Here is a 22,418-nt window from a genome sequence, read left to right as displayed (position 1 = left end):
CAATGAGGCCCAATCTCCTCAAGTCCCCATAAACTTAAAAATAGCACTAAAAAAGTGACTCATTCTAGTTTGAAACAGTAGCAATCACACTTAAGTGTAAAGGTCTCTCAGAAAAGGACAGCAGAGGTCTCTAAGTTACAGCTTCTATCTGCTCTCATGCTGGATGTATTCCACACAGCTCCCCAGCACTGCAAGAAAGCTGATGTACCAGAAGGCATTCAACCACAAAGGGTCTGTTGGAAGATTTTAATCTTTTTGAAGTTACATTTCCTGAATAAATGGCTATGGAGTCTCTGGAAGGTGTACTAATCAAGGACTTTATGTACTGTTCCACCCCATCACTGTACCCAGCAAATCCTCCTCACGGCTCTGTTTGAACCTGTAGCTGTGAGATTCCATAGTCACCACCCTGTCCACTTCTGAGTGCTGGCCTATAAATAACCCTGCAGACCCACAAGAGGCAGTAATAGGCAGTAATGTTTACACTTCATGAGGAATGGAGACATCCTTAGGAGTCAAAAGATGGGCTTTGAAGAAAAATGAGAACTGTGGCAATGACAAGGCCCTGGAGACAGCAAAACCATTTAGAGCTTTAAGCCTTGCTGCTGGCAAGTACTACCTGTAGTAGCAGGAGTCCACAGTTATGCAACCTGCCCAAGTCAGGGAAAACTCTGAAGCAATCTTTCTACATTTTATTCTCTTTTTCTTTAGCAGAGAGGATAGCTAGAAAAGTACAGAAATAGTAGTATAACAGGGTCAAACTTTATACGGAAAGCTATCAAGCATCCTGATAGGACTGTGGGAATTAAATCACATGATTAAGGTTGATCACATGATTAAAGTCAACCAGTGAGAACGCAGCACCGTTCGTCTTAAATCTGCCATCATTCTCTCTACCAAAATCATGAGTATGACTGCCACCTTCAAGGACATCTACATCTAATTTTCACTTCCTTATACAATACAAAGGATGAAGGATGGAAATGTGCACTAGGATCTGTTTCTCCTTGCTTTCTGTACAGGAAATATCCAATGGCACTCTGAGTTAAACTGATGGCTACTATACAGTGGTCTTCTAGGAGAAACCACTCAACTTACTGTTGTCCCTAACCACAGAGACACTGAAGAACTAAGACAACTAAGTATTAAGACTTGGAAAATTCCGGGGTTGGGGGAAGAGTGTTGTGCTGCACAATTCACCTTCCACCTAGATGAATCTTTATTACCTACAAAGCAATGAGGAGACTTCCTAATATTAACTTGAGAGCAGAGAACATTTGAACAAAATAGAATGGACAAGTGCAGAACAGATGGCTGGCTCAGTGGTTAAGAGCACTTGCTGCTCTTGCAGAGAACCTGGTTCAGTTCCCAGCATCGACAGGGCACCATCTGTAACTCCAGTTCCAGGGGATTTGATGCCCTCTTCTGACCTTGGTGGGCACCAGGCACACTCAGGGTACAAACATACACACAAGCAAATTACTCATAAAATAAAATAAAACATAACTGAGTGTCATTGTGCTTGCCTTTAATACTAGCACTCAGGAGACAGGAGCAGATGGAGCTCTATGAATTTTAATCTAAGCTACTCTAGTTTACACAGCAAGTTCCAAGATAGCCAGGGCTACATAGTGAGGTCCTTTCTCAAATAAGCAAATGAATGAGTAAAGAAATAATGGAATATTTTAAATTTAAAAAAAAAATCATTTTGTTCAAATTGAAAGCTAACTTCAGCAAAAAGTAAGAGCAAAGAAAAGCAACCCTTTTTCTTTGAAGCCCCTTCCTCTTAGGACTGGCCTGTTTATCCTTTCATGAGACTTGCTATTGACCTGGTAACGCTTATCAATGTTTTGTGCCTTGCAAAGATGAGGAGATAGTGGTCACGGTATTTCCAAAACAACTAGCCTATAAACCAGTACATACTACCAGGTTATACTCTTGTCTACTTTTTTGATGAAAAAAATTAAGTAACAATTTAATGTTTTCTACAAACTGCCATAATGAAGCCAGGATATAACAAGTTAAACTCCAATTCCTTTGTTTCTTTCCATTAAACAACAACAACAAAAACAAACAAGCTAACCCAGGGCTTTTTTATGTTCATGCCTGAGGTTCAGGAGGGCTGTGAAATTTGTTGCATGTAAATGTTTATGAGCACACAGCTATCTAAATCTTTTTCCTGAGGAAAAGTAGGAACTACCTTCAAAGGAGTCACTGACCTGGGGGTGAGAGTTGGGATGAAAAGCACTGATTCTCAACAATTAATGAAAGGATCACCCATAAAGCTTGTACACTTCCTTTTTACAGTATCACAAGTATTACTCCAGAACAAAACTCAACAGCAAGTGGCCCTCTTATTAACAAGACACCCTGCCTACCTCTTTTTTCACCCCAGGTACCAGGCTAGTTCCACAATTAACTACTCAACATGATTGGTGTAAACAGAGTATTCCATTGCTCTCATCCTGTAATAGCAATATAGGCTCTTCACTTAAGTTCGTCTATCCTAATCTCAGCCAATGTTCCTAATCTCTAACCCACAACTGAGCAAACTACACTGCAGAGTGTGACTGAGAAAGTGAGAAATCAGATTTATGATTCCGCTCATTAACTTATATGTTTAAAATTAAAAATATTTATATTATAAATTTTACCAAGTAAGATGGCTCAGTAGGTAAAGGTATTTGCCACCAAGTGCAACACAGAAGCGCATGCATGCACACAAATAAATATATTAAATACTTTACCTTGCAAAGTAATTTGTTTGATTACTGTTCAATTTCATTTACTATTTAAGTGTGTGTGTGTGTGTGTGTGTGTGTGTGTGTGTGTGTGTGTGTGTGTGTGTGTACACTAAAAACTTCACTTTATAGAGCTCTTCCGTACTCTTAAGTTTTAACATGGGCATTAGGGTCTTGTAAACTACCACTAAAACAGGCTGCAGAATAATTCCAATATTCACACATAATTCTCCCATGGTAAGATTTTTAAGGTCAGACTGTTTCTCAACTCCCAGCCTATGGGAACTACTGATTTTTTTAAAAAATTATTTATTTTTGTTTTTCCAAGTCAGGGTTTCTCTGTATATCCCTGGCTGTTCTGGAACTCTCTTTCTGTAGACGTCGATGGCCTTGAACTCACAGAGATCCACCTGCCTCTGCCTCCCAAGTGCTAAGATTAAAGGTGTGTGCCACCACTGCCTAGCAAATTTTATTTTTATCTTAATAAGACTTTTTTAGAATATATAAGCAGAACTATATATTCTATAATCTTTGGGAACTGATGCTCAATTAAGCATAAAGCATTCAAAGTACATCTAAGTTGTTGCACATATAAATATTTTGTTCCTTTTGAACTGCTGAGTGATGTTCAATTGTAGGGCTATACCACAATTTGTTAATGCTCATTCAGAGGGAGGGATGTGAGCGGTTTCCATTTTTTGGTGATACATGATTAATACTGCTGTAGACACATTTCTATATAGACATTTTGGTGAAGACATGCTCCCATTTTATTTTTCTAGGGTAAATGCCCTAAAGTGGGATTCTGGGTGATATAAGAAACTACCAAACTTCTTCAAAGTACCTATGACCTAACTTCATATTTTTAATTTTAGCTACTTGTGTCAATCATTCTGGGCACTATGATAAAATATGGGATATTCAAATAACTGAAAAACTGACTCCCTTTTTTTTTTTTTTTTTTTTTTTGTGACAAGTTTTTGTATATCCCAAGCTGACCTTGAACTCTTGTTCCTCCTATATTTACCTGTTATGGATAGAAATTACAAGTCTGCTTCACCATAGCCAATTTATGAGGTGCTGGGGATTGATCCTAGGTCTTCCTTCATGTTACCAAGCACTCTTCCCACTGAGCCATATCTCCTTTGGCTCATGGTTTCAGTCTGTGAACTGGTTCCACTGCTTATAGGCCTACTGTGAGGCTGTAAATCACGGCAGAAGGGGCTGGAGAGACGGCTCAGCAGTTAAAAGCACTGGTTGCTCTTCCAGAAGTCCTGAGTTCAATTCCCAGCAACCACATGATGGCTCACAACCATCTATAATGAGATCTGGTGCCCTCTTCTGGAGGGCAGGCACACATGCAGGCAGAACACTGGATACATAATAAATAAATCTTAAAAAAAAAAAAAAAAAAAAAATCATGGCAGAACACCACAGTAGAACAGAGCTGCTTTTCTCAGAGTAACCAGAAATTATAAAGGGGAAACACCTTTACATAATATACCCTTCAAAACATATCGTTAGCGATCAACTTCCTTCATCCAGGCCTACCTTCTGATAGTTCAGCCAGGAATTCATCAATGGGATTAATCCACTATTAGGGCTCTTGCCCTATGATCCAATTATCTGTCTCTTAGTAACACCACTAACTGGGTCCCAAGCCCCCCAAAAGTACCCTTGGGACACTGTATATCCAAACCATTATATGCACTCTAACAAGAATGTAGTAATATTTTGTAGTTTCGTACTTTCCTAAGAGTATATGAATTAGCCTTTGCTAGTATCACTTTAATCTTCAGAAAGTCTGGGAATAGTAAAAGTACACAGTGAATTAAAGCTTGACAGTTTCCTCTGGTCAAAGACAAGGAAAGAAGGTACTGGAAAAATGACTCAGCAGTTGAGAGCACTTGCTGGATCTGATAGGACCAGAGTTCAATTTCCAGCACCCATGTTGGGCAGCTCGCAAACCAACTGTAATATATATACTACCCGCACTGTGGGGAAAGCTGTTTAAAAGCAAAAAGACATGTAGCCTGAGGCCCAGGGCTTCTGACTTTTGCTTCTCTAACTGTGCCTTTTGGTCATGAGAACATGATCAAACTAATTCCTGAACCTTCTTTAAATAAGAAAGAATAAAAGTGTAAAACTAATTATTGACCACAGTAATACAGTTGGCAGAACTATAAGGAAGAATCAGGATACATCAATAGGTATTCTGGCTCTAAATGTCACATAGTTGTATATTAAAACGTTTCTTGAATACTATACTAATAAGAAAATGAAAAAATAAAAAGTTTTCTTCTAGATTTGATTGTCCATACTTTTTCCTATTTTGCCCGAATAATCCAGTTTTGGTGGTATTTGTTACCTTCCTCCGTATGTTCCTGAAGCATGGGACATACCCTTCTGCTTTTGGTCAGAGTTTACCTTTAAACCTGACTTAACAGAATAAATGCCAGCAAAGGTTTTCTTACTATTCATTCACTGGAGGAAGAATGGACTTACCTGATGGTCTGAAGGAACAAGAACTAAGCAAGGCTTTTCTCTTAGGAGCTACCTCCTCCTAAAGATGGAGACTTGCTCTGCTCAACCTACACAACACTACAACTGAAGCTGGGTACTCCAGACACCAAGTACAATCATATGCTCTTTTGGAGCTGAGTACAAGCGTAAGCAAAGCCCCTATCAGAAGCCCTAATGCTACTCTTCCACAGTTGCTCTCATCAGTACTGAAACAAACATTTGAGTGCCACGTGGGACATTTTTACATTTTCCTCAACTGTATTTGCACTAAGGATAGGAACAGGAAAGGATAAGATTTATAAACCCAAGCACATTTTATTAGAAGTATATGCCATTTGTAGTCACGGCATCTAGGTATTGTTTGCTATAAGAGGAATTATATGGGGGGGGGGGTACCCTTGTCTAATTAGAGAGGTTTATGTAAGTATTTATTATAACAGAGGTTCTTTGTTCTGCTTTTTAATGTAGTCCCTTTAGGAACCTTTATATGGAGAGCCATAGAATCAATACTCTGGCCAAAGAATCACTGAGTTTCCCAAAGCTTACCTTGAGCTCATGCCTCCCTGACACACGCCCCTATAGCTGCTTCCTACAACTCAATAGTATTTTTACAGAACCTCAGACACAGCAACAAAAACCCCTCCTTCTAATTTTGTGGATAAATAACAAAAGGTTACTCTGTTATTCTCCTCATGAAGCGTAAATCACCTGCCTTGCTTGAGAAGCCAATCCAGACCCACAGAGACTTGCAGTGCACTTAGGCTGTGTCTCAGAGAGAAGAGAACCCTCTGTCCAGGAATTCTAATCTACTCAGACACTGCAGGAGACTTGAGCACAGTGGTCATTTATGTAAAAGCGAAAGCAGGGGTATCCCAAGGCAGTTTGAGAGTCCCATGAATTCTCACCATTCAAGGTGTGATCTGTTCCTAACACATTCCACTCTGCAGGCAGCTTCAGGTGTCTGAATGCCAGAGCAACCCTCTCATCGAGAGAATTCACATCTCCAGAAGGGGGTCCTGATCGATCAAGGAAACGTGTGAAGTTCAGAGCCTGCTGATTTCCAGCACTGGTTGCCAGAAACTGAGCTGCATCATAGGCCTCATCCTGGACGAAATGGAAGTCTTCTTCAGCTACTACAAACACAGGAAGGCCCTCTTTGGAAGCACAGAGTAGCACCTTCACTGTCTCACAGCAGTCATGACCTAAAGAAAGCACAGGCAACAAAGAAAACTGAATTGACTGATAAAAGAAGAACCCTAGGGGGGTGCTTTTAGCTTTTTTAATGGCACACAAGATTTCTCCTTCTAAAAGAAAACTTCCCTTTCCCAGTTTCTATAAATTTTTGGTTTTATTCTTGTTATTTGCAAATATGAGTGATAGCTTTAACAAATGGCAAGTAAATACGAATCCCCGCTTTCACCATTCTGGTAACACAATACGCAGCAAAGAACAGGCTGTATCAACTAGTGCTGTTACATTTGAACATATTACAAAATGAAAGCTCTAGGATTTGAAGGTCCAGAATGCAATAGGCAGTCTAAGGCTTACTGAGCTGAGTTAGATTTGAACTAACAACAGGAAAAACAAGGAAATGGGAGGAGCCACAGATAGCCCCGCACCACCATACAGTAAGCTAAAGAATGTAGAAGAGTTAAAAGGATACGCTTTCATGTTACTAGCAAATCAAGTTCCAAAAGTTACAGAATTGTTGCTGTCAGGTATTATTTAGGTGTCTCAACCACTAAGGCAGTAAGCATGTCAATCAAATCACCTGATTCAAACAAAGATGATACAATGCTGTGGCTACAAGCCCAACCCAGAATATGAAGCTGACTGTGCTCCCCACCTAGAGCAGCAGGCGCCCCGTGACCTGAGATTAGCGAGCAACCACATGCCACTGCAAGCTCCAGTAGAACCACCTTCTAAGACATAGCAGCACAAAGCTTCTGTGAGTCAGTGTTCTTACAAAACAAGACTTTCTTCTGCACATTTTCCTAGCCTCTTAGAAGTATTTCCAACACAGAAATCGTATTTAACAACACATGCACTGCCTTTCTCAATTTTCTAACACTGATATCAAATAGCTATAGTTATATGTCACTCCTATTATCTCTATGAGGGAGAGAGGGAAAGAAAATGAAAATAATGTTTTTGTCCACATAGTTAAAAAGAATAAGTTGTTTTTCCATTTGCTTTTCCCCAGAATCTTCCTTATATCCTTTGCCCTTGTGACACAACACAATTCTAACTGCTGTGCAAGTCTGTATTAATACAAAGGGCTTAGTAACCAAATAGCTACTGTTTGGTTTATCATGTTGGTACAATGGGCATTTGGTATAACAATCTTATGGTAACCAGGTCTTCAAGAAGTAAAGTAGTATGCCTAAGGCCCACAGACATTATAAAGCGGAATCTATTATTTATAGTAAAAGCTGACGTGAAAAAACAAAGCCTATTACATTTATTATGATTCAAGAGCTTTGTGCCAAATTCTGTAGAGAAGAGAGAATAATACCAGGTAAGCTACTGCCTGAAGAAGCTGAACACCCAGAATGACAGTCAGCACATCTAACAGTGATGTTATAATGATGGATCCAAAGTGAAGTATGATTTCAAACTGAAGGGACCAGACCCCGAGGACCTTTTGTATACTGCCTTAGAGTCTTTCTTCAGCCGATAACCCGAACCCAACAAAACTTTAAAACTTGTTGTGCCATAGAGAAGCACTTGTTGTGCTATATTAGCCAAAAATAGAAAAATCAATGCTCTTTAAAAAACAAAACAAAACAAAAACCAATGCTCTTAACCCATGCAAACAGACTTTATTCTTTCTTTCCAATCTCTTCCCTAGACTTTTGCACAGATACAAACCTGAAAACTTAAATTAGAAAGACACTGGCAATGGTATCGAAAGTAAATATTATCTATTGGTCTATATACTTACCTTCTGTGTGTACACACATACAGAACCAAAAACCAATAATAAAACAATAATACTGTATTCAAAGCTGTGAAATGTACAAGTATTCACAGAAATATATGTCTGTGGTTCACAAGGTGACTGCTTACCTGTGTAGAAGCGAAAGAGGAGAGAAACAAGGTAATTAAGGAAAGAGGAAAGAAGGGGGAAGGGAAGAGGAAGAGATTGAAGGTAGGAAGGAGGAAGGAACTGGCTGGGAAGTACAATTATGCTTATCTCTACTGGTTTGACAGAAGAATCCATTAGCAGATAAAGAGTGCATAAGTCAGCTATTGTCAGATCTACTCATGAAAACCTAAAATGAGTTTGTGAAAGGTTTCAGATATGGGTTTAAGGGAACACTGAGACTAACTGTTGTGGTACAAAATTTACTGCAAGAATTATTAATACTATACACAGATAGGAAGCTAGACAACTGCATGCTGGGGGGCTCTGAAGAGAGGAATCAAATCCCCGTGGCAATGTCAAGGTCCTTTCCTACAGTTCTCAGTTTACAGCCATGTTAGGTCCAGGCATGTTGTCTAGGATAGTTATCTACTTCTTTTTCACACATAAATTCACAATCTGAAGAATAAATTATTAATCAGCATTAAGTAAAATATGCCATAAATTTAAAAACTGTTCAGTATAATTATAGGCTTAGTTCTAAAACAACAAACTAAATAGGTTAAAGGTGGAAAGGGAGTTTTTTGGATAAGTTTTGTCAATTAGAAAAATTACAGATCAAGAATAAGGGGTTCGGTTGCAGATTGGCTCGGAGGTTTAAAAAAAGCTCCAGCTTGAAGAAGGCCCAGGTTTAGTACCCAGCACCCACAAAGAGACTCACAACTCTAGTTCTGGAAGATCCAACAAACTCTTCTGACCTCCTGTGGTAGTGTGAGTGACAATGACCCCCACAGGCTTATCTATTTGAATCCTTGGTCCCCAGTTGGTGGAACTGAAGAGCAGTAGGAAGTGTGACTTTAATGGAGAAGGTATGCCACTGGGGTTAGGCTTTGAAGTTTCAAAAAAGATCACATCATTCCCAATGAAAACCCCCGCCCCGCTCCCCTGCTTGTGGATCAAATGTGAGCTCTAAGCAACTGCATCAGTATCATGCCTACCTGCCTGATGCCATGCTCCCTGCGATGCTGTGAAATGGACTCATTTTCTGAAACTCTAAGCACCCAATAAACTCTTCTATAAGTTGTTTTGGTCATGGTGTCATATCATAGCAATTAAGACGTAGCAGGGAGTAGGCTATTGCTGTGAGAGGCCTGACTGTGCTGTTTTCTGGAGCAATGTGCAAAAGTTTGGGACTCTGAACTAGAAAGGGCTAAGCAGGGTTTAACAGGCCATTCTAGTAAGAGCCTGAAAGGCAAGAGTATTAAGTGCAATGCTAATCTATGAAGGTCAAGGTCAAGAGGTTTCAGAGGAGAAATATACTAACAAGTAGTCTAGAGACTATTCTTGTGAGATCTTGGCAAAGAATGTAACTACATTTTGCCCTTGTCGTAGAATCTGGCGAAGGCTAAAATCCAAGAATTTTGGGCTAATTTCATTAGCAGAAGAGATTTCAAGACAGCCTAATACTGACTCTGTTGTGTGATCTCAGTAACCTCTACCTCAGGTCTACAATGAAAATGAGGAAAAAAGAAATACAAAATATTCATTCTGAGGAGAAAAAGAGCACCAGGAAATGAAATGTTAAAACCAAGGCTTATGATGAAAGAGACATGGCAGGGATGTAAGCTGGAATAAAGGGAGTGGTATACGGGAAGAACAACTGAAGCCCGGCTAAGCTTCAACTTGAAAAGTGAAAGGGAATGAGGAATTGCCTGTTCCTAAACATCAACAACAAATATAACTGGAAGAGGCTCCAACCCAAGCACACAAACTAACATGGCCATGTGGCTAAAGCTTTAGAGTCAAGGATACAGGAGTAAAAGGGCTGTAGAATGTTCTTCCACCATTAAGGAGAGCCCCCTCAGACCAGGAATCTTGCAGGCAGGCCCTGTATGGAGGCCCTGAGAGACCAATGTATACGACTGTGAAAATGAAGCCTGGACTACATTAGAGACCCCAGGATGTTAGAGGTACCAGAGCCACAGGATGTCTGCCTGGAAAAGTTGCATACAGGAAGCAGAACCAGCCCAAGAGAGAGAAATGTGTATTGCAGTCCACAAAGCTGGAAGGGTATAGCCATCTAAGCCCTTTGATATCAGACACTAAACCACAGATTAAATGTGTGCCCTACAAAGTTTCAGCCCTGCTTTGGTCCAGTTTTTCCTCACTATGCCACCATTCTCTTTTGGAATGGTGGTGGTGGTGGTGGTGTGGTGTAGTGTGTGTGTGTGTGTGTGTGTGTGTGTGTGTGTGTGTGTGTGTGTGTGTGTGTGTGTGTGTGTTTAAACTGAAAGACTATGTATGTAGACTTTTCAAGTTGGACTAAATGCATTTTGCTTTATGATATTGTCACAAGCATATAGAGAGCCAGAAAGTGGAATGTTGTAGTTTGTGTAAGAATGGTCCCTACAGGCTCATATGACTGGTCCTCAGTTGGTACAACTATTTGGGAAGGATCAGGAAATGAGGTCATATTGGAGGAGGTGTGTTACTGGGGTCACGCGTTGAGGTTTCACAATCTCACACCCTTCCCAGTCAGCTCTCTCTGCTACTGCTTCAACACCTGCCTGTTACCATGCTCCCCTCCATGACAATCACAGACTCAGCCTCCAAAAGCACAAGCCCCAAATAAACTCTTCTCTAAGTTGGTCTTAGTCATTGTCCTCTGTCATAGCAACTGAAAATTAACTAAGACATCTCCATAGGCACACAAGTGGTACACATATAGGCAAAAAGATCACATACATAAAACAAAACACTCTAAAAAATAATAATAATAACAAAGTACCTGCCTTACTTACTGTGTGGTCAAAACACAAAAGATTGGCAGAGTATCACTAACAGGCTCAAGATTAGTTTTTAATCCCTGTAGCTCTTCAAATAAAACATGAGGAATGAGCCGGGCATGGTGGTGCACGCCTTTAATCCCAGCACTCGGGAGGCAGAGGCAGGTGGATCTCTGTGAGTTTGAGGCCAGCCTGGTCTAGAAAGCAAGTCTAGGACAGCCAAAGCTAAACAGAGAAACCCTGTCTCAAAAACCCAAACCAAACCAAAACAAAAACATGAGGAATAGAAAGGGTCAGCATTTTTAAAACTAGAAGCTTTGTGAAACAGATCTAGGAATAGAACTGATATCAGTGTAGAGGTAGACATATTGCTTACTACTGCAAACAGGCTCCAGACAAATGACTATTGGGGAAGGAGGAGTATTGGTCTTATGTCGGCCTTAGTCCTACTGCGACACTACAAAAGCAGGATGGGAAAATTATATCAAATTTGATACAATAAAAACTGAAGTAGGAGGGAAGTAGTAGTAAACTTTTTTTCAGCTAGTTTCCATGGTGTTTTTGTTTCCACTCAATTTCCTGGTAACAAGAGGAACAGAATCAGAGTGGGTTTTTTTTTTTGTTGTTTTGCTTTGTTTTGAAGGAAAAGGTGCTGAAATTTTAGTCAATTTCTAAAAGAAGCTATCCTATAGGATTCAGAAAGAAAAAGCAAGCAAAGAACAAGAAATCTCAAAAACTGCTAAGGGGAGAAAGTCCCAACTTTAAGTGTATCTTAGCCTCCTATCCAGTTTAATTTGTTTTCAGCAGAAGTAGAAGATAACTTATGAGGCATGATTGCTGTTACGCTCCCCCCCCCCACCAAGTAAACTATAGGGTGTACTAAACGATACACTAGATTTGGATTCCACATTTTCCTGAAGATGGGCGTGGCTATCCTAACACTCACTCAGCCTTGAAGGCTTTCTCTGACCATAAAGTGATACCATCAACCTTATAAACTGTTGAAAATATCAGAAGGCTATATACAAAGTGCATGGCAAACAGACAACAGAAAGTAACACACAGAAAAACAGATCTCTGAAACATTACAAAGAGTTTCACTAGCCAGGCTACAGGACAAATGGATGCCTTTAGCAGTATAGAACCGAGAAAATGAAGGGAGACAAGACTGAACAAAAACATAGGAAGCACCCAGGTAAGAAACAAGTTATTTAGGGTTAATAGTCCTCTTAAACACATTACATTCTAGGCCCTGTGGGTCAGAAGTATGTGTGCCTGAGGTAAGGAGAACTTTCCTGCAGGGCTCTTTCCCTGCAAGCTTTTTATCACTGTCTACAGCATCTGCAACCATGGAAACAGAAACTGCTACAGATAAACAACAGTACTAAAGTATGACCCAAAAATTACTTCATTTCCTGTTAAGCTAAAAATGGAACACATCCCACCCAGGCCATCTCTTCCAAGACTAAAACAATCAGGCCTTTGTTTTTATCAGCAATCTAAAAAGGAATCCTTAAAGTACTTGCTGAACCAACCCAGGCCAATCCCACACAGAAAGAAAGGATAGACGATAATAGTCAGCAGTGGGATATAAACTAGATTTACTACTCAGTTTATCAAATATTTAAGAACATGGAGTGGTTTTCTTCCTTTGGGATAAAAAAGTGAAATGCTCAGCTTGCAGACTGTCCTCTGCCCCCCAAAATAGGATTACATAAAGAAGTATGCACTTTCACACTACTTGAGCATGCGGACTAATGGCAGATAAACAACTCTGACGTGTGTATAGAATGTCTAAATATGTAGAAGAATGCTTCAAACAGAGAGAGGAAAAACAGAAACAAAAAACTAAAAAAAACACAACAGCAAGCCCAGAACCCCATTGTGTGCACTATGAAAATGCAGGCTACTGAAGTCTAAAAATGTGACTTCCTGTATTCTAGCCTAAACCTCTAAGGCAGTGCTTTTCAACCCCTTTTCCTATTATCATTATTCCCAGAAGCCATTTTAGCTTTTCCCCATTCAACCTCTACCTCATAAAATGTGAATCTCACTGATAATGCAATAGACTTGTTTATGTGTACATATATTTTGTATGGAAAGAATAATAATTTCTGACAGGGCATGGTGGTGCACGTCTTTGATCCCAGCACACTGGGAGGCAGAGGCAGGTGGAGTTCTGTGAGTTCGAGGCCAGCCTGGTCTATAAAGTGAGACCAGGACAGCCAAGACTATACAGAAAAACCTTTTCTTGAAAAACAGAACAAAACACCGACACATCAAAACATATTTGGGCTGAAGAGAATGCTCGGAGGGTAAGAGCTCTGGCTGTTCTTCCAAAAGGTCTTGAGTTCAATTTCCAGCAACTACATGGTAGCTCATAACCATCTATAATGAGATCTGGTGCCCTCTTCTGGCCTGCAGGCATACATGCAGGCAGAACTGTATAAATAATAAATACATTAAAAAAAAAAAAAAAGAATTACACACACACACACACACACACACACACACACACACACGATCCAATTTATACTCCTAAACTGTATCATTCCTGTTGGGATTACAGGATCATATCCTGGGACTACAATATTGTGTACACAGGTCCAAGGCGATAAAACATATAAAAAAATTTTTATAATATTATCACCAGGAGTATGGACAACAGATCTGGGCACTGTTTCCTCCCTTCAACAACTACTTCTTAGTTTGCTTTTACAGTGTAACATTATATATACTGCATTAGCTAATTTTTCTAAATCAAACAGATGAACTCAACACTGTCAAGAAGTAACCTTATACTTACATTACACAGACTATCATAAAGTGTTCAGGTAAAAATAATAACTGATAACTTTACTAGTAGGGCCATTATAAGAATTCTTTTGCCTGAGCAAATTAAAAGCTCATAACTCCTTTCAAAATACTCTTGACTGATAATCAATCTCTGCTGCTAAAGAATGCCCTGGCTCACAAAGAATGAAAAAAATACACGGTGACACAAGCATAGGACTTCCTTGAAGGTCTAAGCCCCAAGTTTTCACTAAGGGACTTGTAAATGCAATAGTTTTTTTTTCTTTTCATAATGAAACTACCTTATATGGTCAACTGACCTTGGTAAGTATGAAACAAAGGAAAAACACTTAAGTGTTGAGTCTAATTTGACATAAGTGAAAGTTTGTAATTTTACTGCTAAACAAAAGCCTTTGCCATGGACTCGAGAGATGTATTAATAGATAAAAAGGATTCATTTTATAAATAACCTATACCAAAGCCTTTCTGTACAAGAGTGTAGAAAGCATACCAAATCCCATTCCCTTTGTAAGTGATGACATCATTATTTGCTTTGTCTAAACTGACTAAAAGTGAAGCCCCAAAACTGTATTGCATATCCTAAGAATACTTTTGAAATAATTGGTTCAATAAAATTGAAATTATATTCTATAACCAGCCACCTTAAAGGTCTTCCATTTTGTTTCATTTATTATTATTAGAGGAGAAGAGTTCAAGGACGCGCATGGAGGTCAGAAAACTACATCTGGGAGTCAGGGCTCTCCGCTCACCTTCCATCCTGCATTCCAGAGATCAAGCTCCAAGTGTCAGACTTTCAGACTTGCATAGCAAGCATTTTTTACCTGCTCACACCTCTCTAGCCCTCCAAGTAATTTTGAATGTAACATTTCATTATATATTTTTGATACAGTCTCACGCAGCCCGGATCATTCTCAAACTTGTCACGTGGCTAAGGATGGTTTGAGACCCCTGATCCTCCTGCTTTATAGACTCTTAGCCAAAACACACACATAGAAAGGAGCAAAGAGGCCAGTCATGAGGCTCATCCATGTAATCTCAGCACTCAAAGATAGCACAAACTGTAAACAATGGGATCCTTTCAAAATATCTCTTCCCTCCAAAGGACAGACATTAGAAAAATAGGATGCTTATAACTGTATTACATGATGTGAAACTTTTTTCTGTAATTTAGAAATGTTTCCTTTTCCAACCTATTTGCAGGAAATACTTTATAAAAGGTTACAATTTAGCTGCTTTCTGAAGGTCAATCAGTCATCTGGTTTTACTAAGAACAAAAATGTAACAAAACTCAGACAATGAACCATACAGATAACTTTAAAAAAAAAAAAAAGGCCAGCAATCTGAATAAAGCATGACATTAAAAAGAAGAACAAGGCACAAAGCTTTTTCTTCTTAGAGCTCACATGACTGGAAATGGCAGGGCTTGTTCCCAGTTAAGCAGAAAGGCACAGAGACATCTCTATCAGGGAACACCTGCTACCAAAAGGAGAGCGACTGTTTATCAGGTAACTGCAATGCCAGAGCACTGTATAGACTTTCCATCAAGAGTCTTGATTAGAGCTGGGCATAGGGGTGCATGCCTGTAATCCCAGCACTCAGGGAGGTGGAAGCAGGCAGATCTCTGTGCACTGGAGGACAGCCAAGGCTACACAGAGAAATCATGTGTGTGAGAGAGAGAGTGAGAGAAAGCGAGTGAGGGAGAGGGGGGCGGAAGGAGGGAGGGTGAGAGAGAGAGGCAGCGGGAGAGAGAATGAAAGAGAATATATCTTGATTAGCCTGACACTGGCCCTAAGCAGACAGGAAATCAGAAGCTGTACTTACCAATGACTGACACACTGAAACCATCAAAGTCACCTCTAGAAAGAGAACAGAGACTATGGTGACAAGCTAAGAATTCAACTCAAGAAGTCATAAACTCCTTTTGCATTTCCCTAAAAAGGGAAGGGGAAGAAGAGGGTAGCACAGGCACCTTTCTAGAATGTCTGCTTCTGAGAACTAGATGCAACACTGTCTATCAAGTAGCAGGGATTAGTAGAAAAGCCAACTTAGTAGATGCCAGTGAAAACAAAACTGTGCCCTCATGAAGCTAATAAAAACGGGGAAGTGGGAGAAACACGCACATAGTATATGAGAAGCTGAGAGAACAGATAAATGTAAAGCAAGGCCAGGGAGTACAGGGTGCAGAGGTATCACAGTGCTTTTACAAGAGGCATGCAGAGAAAGTACCCAAGGGAAGGGAAAGCACAAGCCTAAGATGGCCACAAAAGCAGACTGAAGCCAGTCTGATCCTGGGTTACAAAGTTAAGTCCATGATATGAACAAAATATTAAAGTTCTGTGGGTTCTGCACCCATCCCACAGCCTTGAATATTAATCTTTATTACTCCATTACAAAATACTGAACTAGATGAAAGCAGCCAGTAAACAAAAAGTCTCAAACATGATGACCAGAGCAGAAGGATCCAGATGGGACCCTCCACCAGTTTCTCACACACCATCCACAGTACAACAAAGATTCACATGCTAAAGTGGTGCCACGGTCCTTCCTAGACTTCCATGAGTACACAAGAATCCCTCCAAAGTCTGCCATAATTGGGCAGAAAGCTTAATAAATTTAGGTGAGTGGAGGAATAATGAAGCTACTGAGGAGAGGAAGGTTGAATCAGTAAACAAGATAGAGAATCTAAGATTTAGGTAGGAGAAAAGCTGATAAATAGAAAAGGGAATAGAAGAAATCAAGTATTCTGGGCTACAAGTGAATGAATGGGTCAAGAATGACAAAAATAATAGCAGAATGCAATGCTAATTCTAGTTGGATTAGATCACTAAGGCAACAGTATTCAGGAATCAATGAACACAAATGGACACCCACAGAGGGTGTTGCTGGGGTGCCCATGGGAGGGAGAGAGGGAAAGAGGGAGAGAGGTAGGGAGAGAGGGGGAATATTAAGAAGAAATGAATCCATAAAACTCATCTCATTTCCTGGTAGGAGTCTAGCTAGGGAGTGATTCCTCATGAGAGAACCCCTTGTCCCTTCACCAACACACAATGAGTTAAGCAATGGAATACTCAATGATACCTGCTAGAGAACAGATCTCAAGTTCCCGATCAGTTTCCTGATATGATACACATTCACAGGAAACAAGATGGCTGGAGGCTTGAGTTACAAAAGAAAATATCTAATATATTACTTTTTAGAAAAGAGCTTACTATCTCTCCTAGCCACCTTTTTATTCTTGGGAAATACATTTCTAAAAACTGTCTGGAATATTAATAAATCTCAAAAGTAGGTAAAAATAAAACAAACTGCTATAATCTAAGCTCTCTGCAGGACATAATTTTCATAATTTCATGGGTATTGCACATTAAGCCAATTTATAGGAAATCGCACAAGAATAAAAAAAAACTGGCAGACTTATCTGGCACAGTAAGATCCAATACCCACAGTACTTCATAAAGTAACAGTTTTAACACCACCTCTACCAACAAAGGAGAAAACTAGAACAAGCTGGCATATAAGCCACATCCATTTTATTCTCTAATCAGAAATAATGAAACTGTTGACATCATTTGAAGTATTAGTCAAAGTGTGCTTTTCTGAATTCTAGTAAACACTGGACCAACTGTTAACTGTAAAGGAAGACTGACTAAGAAAAAACTCAGCCCAAAACACAGATCAATGCCTCTTCAGATATTGGACAGGCCAAGAGACAGCTGTGACTTTATTATTCAATAACAATGCTTTGATGACTTGCAATTGATTTTTAAATTTTTGTTTAAATTTACAAGTGCAGTAATAAGTTACCTTGCATTACACAGTGTTCTATAGCTTGTAATTCTGAAGCATTGACTTTATGAAAAAGATATTAAGACCCAAAATTAACCTGTAAGTCCCTCCTGCCCAAGGCAGGTAACTTCCTAAAGTGCTGGGAGTTCTTAGAAAACAACAAAAAAGCCACATGGGGAAAATGTTGGCTGAATGAATGTTTTTGCCCCCCCCCCCCATAAAAAGCCCTACATCACACATCTGGTGCCAGTCAGCTGGGAATTTCAGGGAGTGGGCTGGTCAGAGTCCATCTACCTGGCCAGCATTTAATATTTAATAAAGTGGTGAAATTGGTTTTTCTTTTGCAAATCTCAGGCTTAGCAAAGACATTGTAAGTTTTTGCACCCCAGACTCAAGGGATATATTACTAATTAGGTTTTACCTTTTTATCACTATGAAATTCAGAATGGAATCTGAGGTTTCATCATGATAACCACGTAAGAGTGTATACCTTACATGTAGCTTTCAATTTTCTCCAACTCTAAATATCCAATAAATTAGTGTCTGTTTGTTCGGTTGGTTTGTTTTGCTGATCCTGTTATCCCTCAATTTACAGCATCACTTTATTGCATTTATTTCTTGTTAGGTCCAGATGTGTGTGGAACAAACAAAGCATTATCAATATACTTAAAAATCTAACAACAGCTGTTAGGTTAAAACCCAGTGTTGCTTCTTCTATTACTCTACACAAATCAAATGTGGGGGTGGGCGGGGAGGGGGGAATCCACTAAGAGTAAAGAACCCTAGTATATTGGTATAGGCCTACAATCTCAGCATTGGGAAGGCTGAGGCAGGAGACAGCTTCAGAGCCAGCCTTGGCTATTCACAGCTAAACCCTGCCTCAAAATAAAAAACAAAATAATAAATAACTAATAAAGGCTAGAAAAGATTCCATTCAGATACTTACCAGGAGCAATTGTCTCCAATGTATCAGAACTGACTTTCCGGGTACTTGTGCAGTGATAGAGGGTAGAACCGGAAAATATCAAGTAAAAAACAGCATCATCTTCAATTTTGTCCTCTTCAGCAAGCAGTACTGTAACAACACAATCGCCCTGGAAAAGAGTTCCCAAGTATGCATTAATAGGGATCCTTTTGAGAGCCTGCTAGCTTCTATATCTCATGAATTACTACCAAGTCTATCCACTTCCCAACAAAGGTGAGGACATAGATGTGCCTTGAGATGGTAATTGCATTCAAATTCCACCCTTTAAACTTACATCCCTGTTCTCCTTTATTTATCCTTCCATTAATAACTTTAGAATCAAGTAAGTATTGTTGGTATGCAGGCGATTCAACTGGCCTACCCTCAGAGCCTTCAGGAACCTGACAGGTGGCCCAGGTGCACAGGATATAAGGGAACCCCAACCCCACCCCTGCCAACTTCCCCAGCTCTTTCACTCTCTTTCTCGCTGTCTCTTGGTCTTTCTTAGCCTTTGTCTCTCAGTCTTTCTTTCTGTCCTCATGGCTCACTCAGGCTCTGACTCCTCTCCAATAAACTTCCTACGTTTTTGTTTTGTTTTGTTTTTCAAGACAGGGTTTTCTCTATGTAGCCTTGGCTATCCTGGACTTGCTTTGTAGGCCACGCTGGCCTGGAACTTACAGAGATCAGCCTGCCTCTACCTCCACTAGTACTGGAACCATAGGTGGGCATGACCACACCCAGCTCTATACCAGATATGTTATATGGCCATAATCATTATTATAATAAGTATCAAGCCAGTAACTTTGCAAACACCTTTGCAATCACTAATGATGAAAAAGATCTTTATCTATCAGTTTCAAATACTCTTCTATCAGTTTTTATAAGCTGACTTAAAAAAAAATAAGCTAAAGCTCATAGTTAAATATACTCTGTGAAATACAATCCTAATTATCATTCTGCTCAATTATAAAGATAACTTCTCTTATAACCATAAACTAACAACAAGAACAACAGGAAAAAACTAACACATCAAAGTTTAGGGTACTGACTAAGAGATGTACTATTCTGCAAATCTGAATAATGAAGTATAGAAAAAATAATTTAGTAAAACCTGATCATTTTAACATAAAAAATTAGGGAAAGAGTTATCAATTAATTTATCTTTGTCTTTTCCATTTTACAAACAATAAGGTATGTAAGGGAATCATGCCACCCTGTGGCCACATTATTAAACCTAGAATCAGTAAGACAGAAGGCAGCATTTTGCTATACATTGAAAACCCAAACTTATATCATCAAAACTAAGATAAGTTTAATAAATGTTAACAGTACATTGATTTTGTCGACTAAGTTCAAAGTACTTCCTGGAACATAAACGTCACTTTTATTTTATTCCCAGTGCTCAAGTTCACCAAATGTAACATATAAATCAGGATGAACCGTAACTCCAAAAAAGCCATAACTTACTTGCCTATAACTGGAGCACTCCAAAGCACCCTAACACAAGAGATATCACAGCCAGGTGAAGAATTATCATTAGCTTTGATCACAACTCCAAACTGTATTTTGGTCTTATGCACATGTCTTTCTCTTGGAAATGATTTTAAAAGGCTTAAGCCAGTGAAATGCCATTCTTTAGAATGATTCAACCAATTTAAACATCTGAGGCTCAATGAAAACAGTCCATTTTCTGTAAGTACCTAAGTCCCCTCATATCCTATAAATAAAACCACAAAAGTTTCATCCTTTTCTTTATGTGTTGGAAAACTAAGACCCCTGGACCACACCTGCTTCCTGCTTGCTTTGTTAATTTCTGTCTGCATCGTAAGTAAAGCTACACTAGAGCCCAGCTGTGCCCATTAATTCACACACTTAAACAGCCACTTTTACTTACCACCTACACCTGTACAAGAGAGGAATTCTACTTGGATTTCTAATTTAAGTTTGTTCACTTAGATATCTAAACTTGAATTCTAAGAATGAATCCTTTTCAGAACCAAGGATTTCTCTCCGCCCAAGGAGTTTTCTTGAGGAGGTACCGTCTGTGCCCATACTGGTTACATTTGAGGCTTCCTTTCAGTGAGGGTAAGAGATTGTTGACATACCTCCCCCCACCCCCTTTTAGGTTTCTTTTTAGGGTTTCTCGGTGTAGCCTTGGCTGTCCTGGACTCATTTTGTAGACCAGGCTGTCCTCTAACTCAGAAACTCATCTGACTGTGCTGGGATTATAGGCATGTGCCACCATGCCTGGCTGCAAGTGGAATCCTTTTAACAAAGCTTTTAATACCGACCTCTTTTCTCACTCCAAAGACAAAATAAGTGCTGAGTTGCTTTCATACCTTTAATTTTTTTCTAAAGCTAAGTTGCATAACCTTATACTCAAGAGAAGGATACAGAGCCTTATTCACCCCAAGGCTACTCAAAAGCTGAATTCCAAAGTCACTTGCAACTAAAAGTGGCTGGTTCCCTATAATAGTCACAGAGAGCAAACAAACTCCACACTTCACAGATGCAAATGACCCCTATTTTATGGTGGTTCACCAGCTACCTATTGTTACTGGAGATGACTCTGAAAGAATAAACAAGTGTGGCCAGGCAGTGGTGGTGGTAGTGGGGCAGTGCAAGCCTTTAATCCCAGCACTCAGAGGCAGAGGCAGGTGGATTGCTGGGAGTTCGAGGCCAGCCTGGTCTACAAAGGGAGTCCAGAACCCTCAGTGTTACACAGAAGAAACCGTGCCCCCCCCAAAAAAAGAATGAACAAGTGGGGTTGGAGGAGAGCTGCAGCTCTCCTAAGATTTTTTTGTTTGTTTGTTTAAAGTATATAATTTAAACTCAGACTGGAGGATCACCAATGAATTTGAAGTCAGAACAATATAATGGCTCAGTGAGAAGCAATCTTGAAAAGGAAGTTACAATGCTGTGTACTTGTTTTGTGTAGAGTTGTACTGCTATTGCACGAGTCAACGCGAGAACATTTTCATCAGTCCACAGTTAAGCAGCCCCATTCCCATTTCTTCCTTGGACATCTATCTACTTCTGCCTTTGGCTCCAGGAAATCACTTGCTTACTTTCTGTCTATGTAGTCACCTATTCTGATGTTTGAAATCAGTCTCACTGTCATGTATCTATGACTGGCAATTTCCACGACTCTCCCGCTATGCAAGCCTCTGGGAAGCATCACTCTATTCTCAGCTCCATTTTATCGATTTTGTATTCTGGGTGTGCCTGACATGACATGTTGCTTTCTGGTTTTGCTTGCCTTATTCCACTCGTTTGTTGGTCCTTAGTTTCTCTCTCTCTCTCTCTCTCTCTCTCTCTCTCTCTCTCTCTCTCTCTCTCTGGTGTAAGCAGAGTTGCTTCATATCTCTATGTTCTTTATTAATTTATTCATAGTACATCTCAATTGTTAGCCCATCCTTTGTATCCTCCCATTCCTCCCTCCCTCCCATTTTCCCCTTATTCCCCTCCCCTATGACTGTGACTGAGGGGGCCCTCCTTCCCCTGTATATGCTCATAGGGTATCAAGTCTCTTCTTGGTAGCCTGCTATCCTTCTTCTGAGTGCTGCCAGGCCTCCCCATCCAGGGGACGTTCATAACAGCCAGGACCTGGAAACAGCCTAAGTGTCCCTCAGTAGAAGAATGGATAAAGAAACTGTGGTACATTTACACCATGGAATACTACTCAGGAATACTACTCAAGGAATTCCCGAAATTTGTGG

The 22,418-nt window shown here is 39.8% G+C and overlaps 1 protein-coding gene across 1 annotated transcript in view; it reads right to left on the bottom strand.

Annotated features, from left to right (window-relative positions):
* Akap13 (A-kinase anchoring protein 13) overlaps positions 1–22,418 on the bottom strand; it is a 283,527-nt gene that overhangs the window by 169,504 nt on the left and 91,605 nt on the right. Inside the window, exons 3-4 of the mRNA XM_051148733.1 lie at positions 18,682–18,829; positions 6,170–6,466 (exon numbers count right to left, since the gene is read on the bottom strand). Of these exons, the coding sequence (XP_051004690.1) occupies positions 6,170–6,466; positions 18,682–18,829 (445 nt within the window). The remainder of the gene's footprint in view (positions 1–6,169; positions 6,467–18,681; positions 18,830–22,418) is intronic.

The sequence above is a fragment of the Acomys russatus genome, chromosome 7, assembly GCF_903995435.1.
Source record: "Acomys russatus chromosome 7, mAcoRus1.1, whole genome shotgun sequence".
NCBI classification, from domain to species: domain Eukaryota; kingdom Metazoa; phylum Chordata; class Mammalia; order Rodentia; family Muridae; genus Acomys; species Acomys russatus.
Note: the sequence above shows the minus strand (reverse complement) of the source record. Positions and strands in the feature narration are given on the sequence as shown.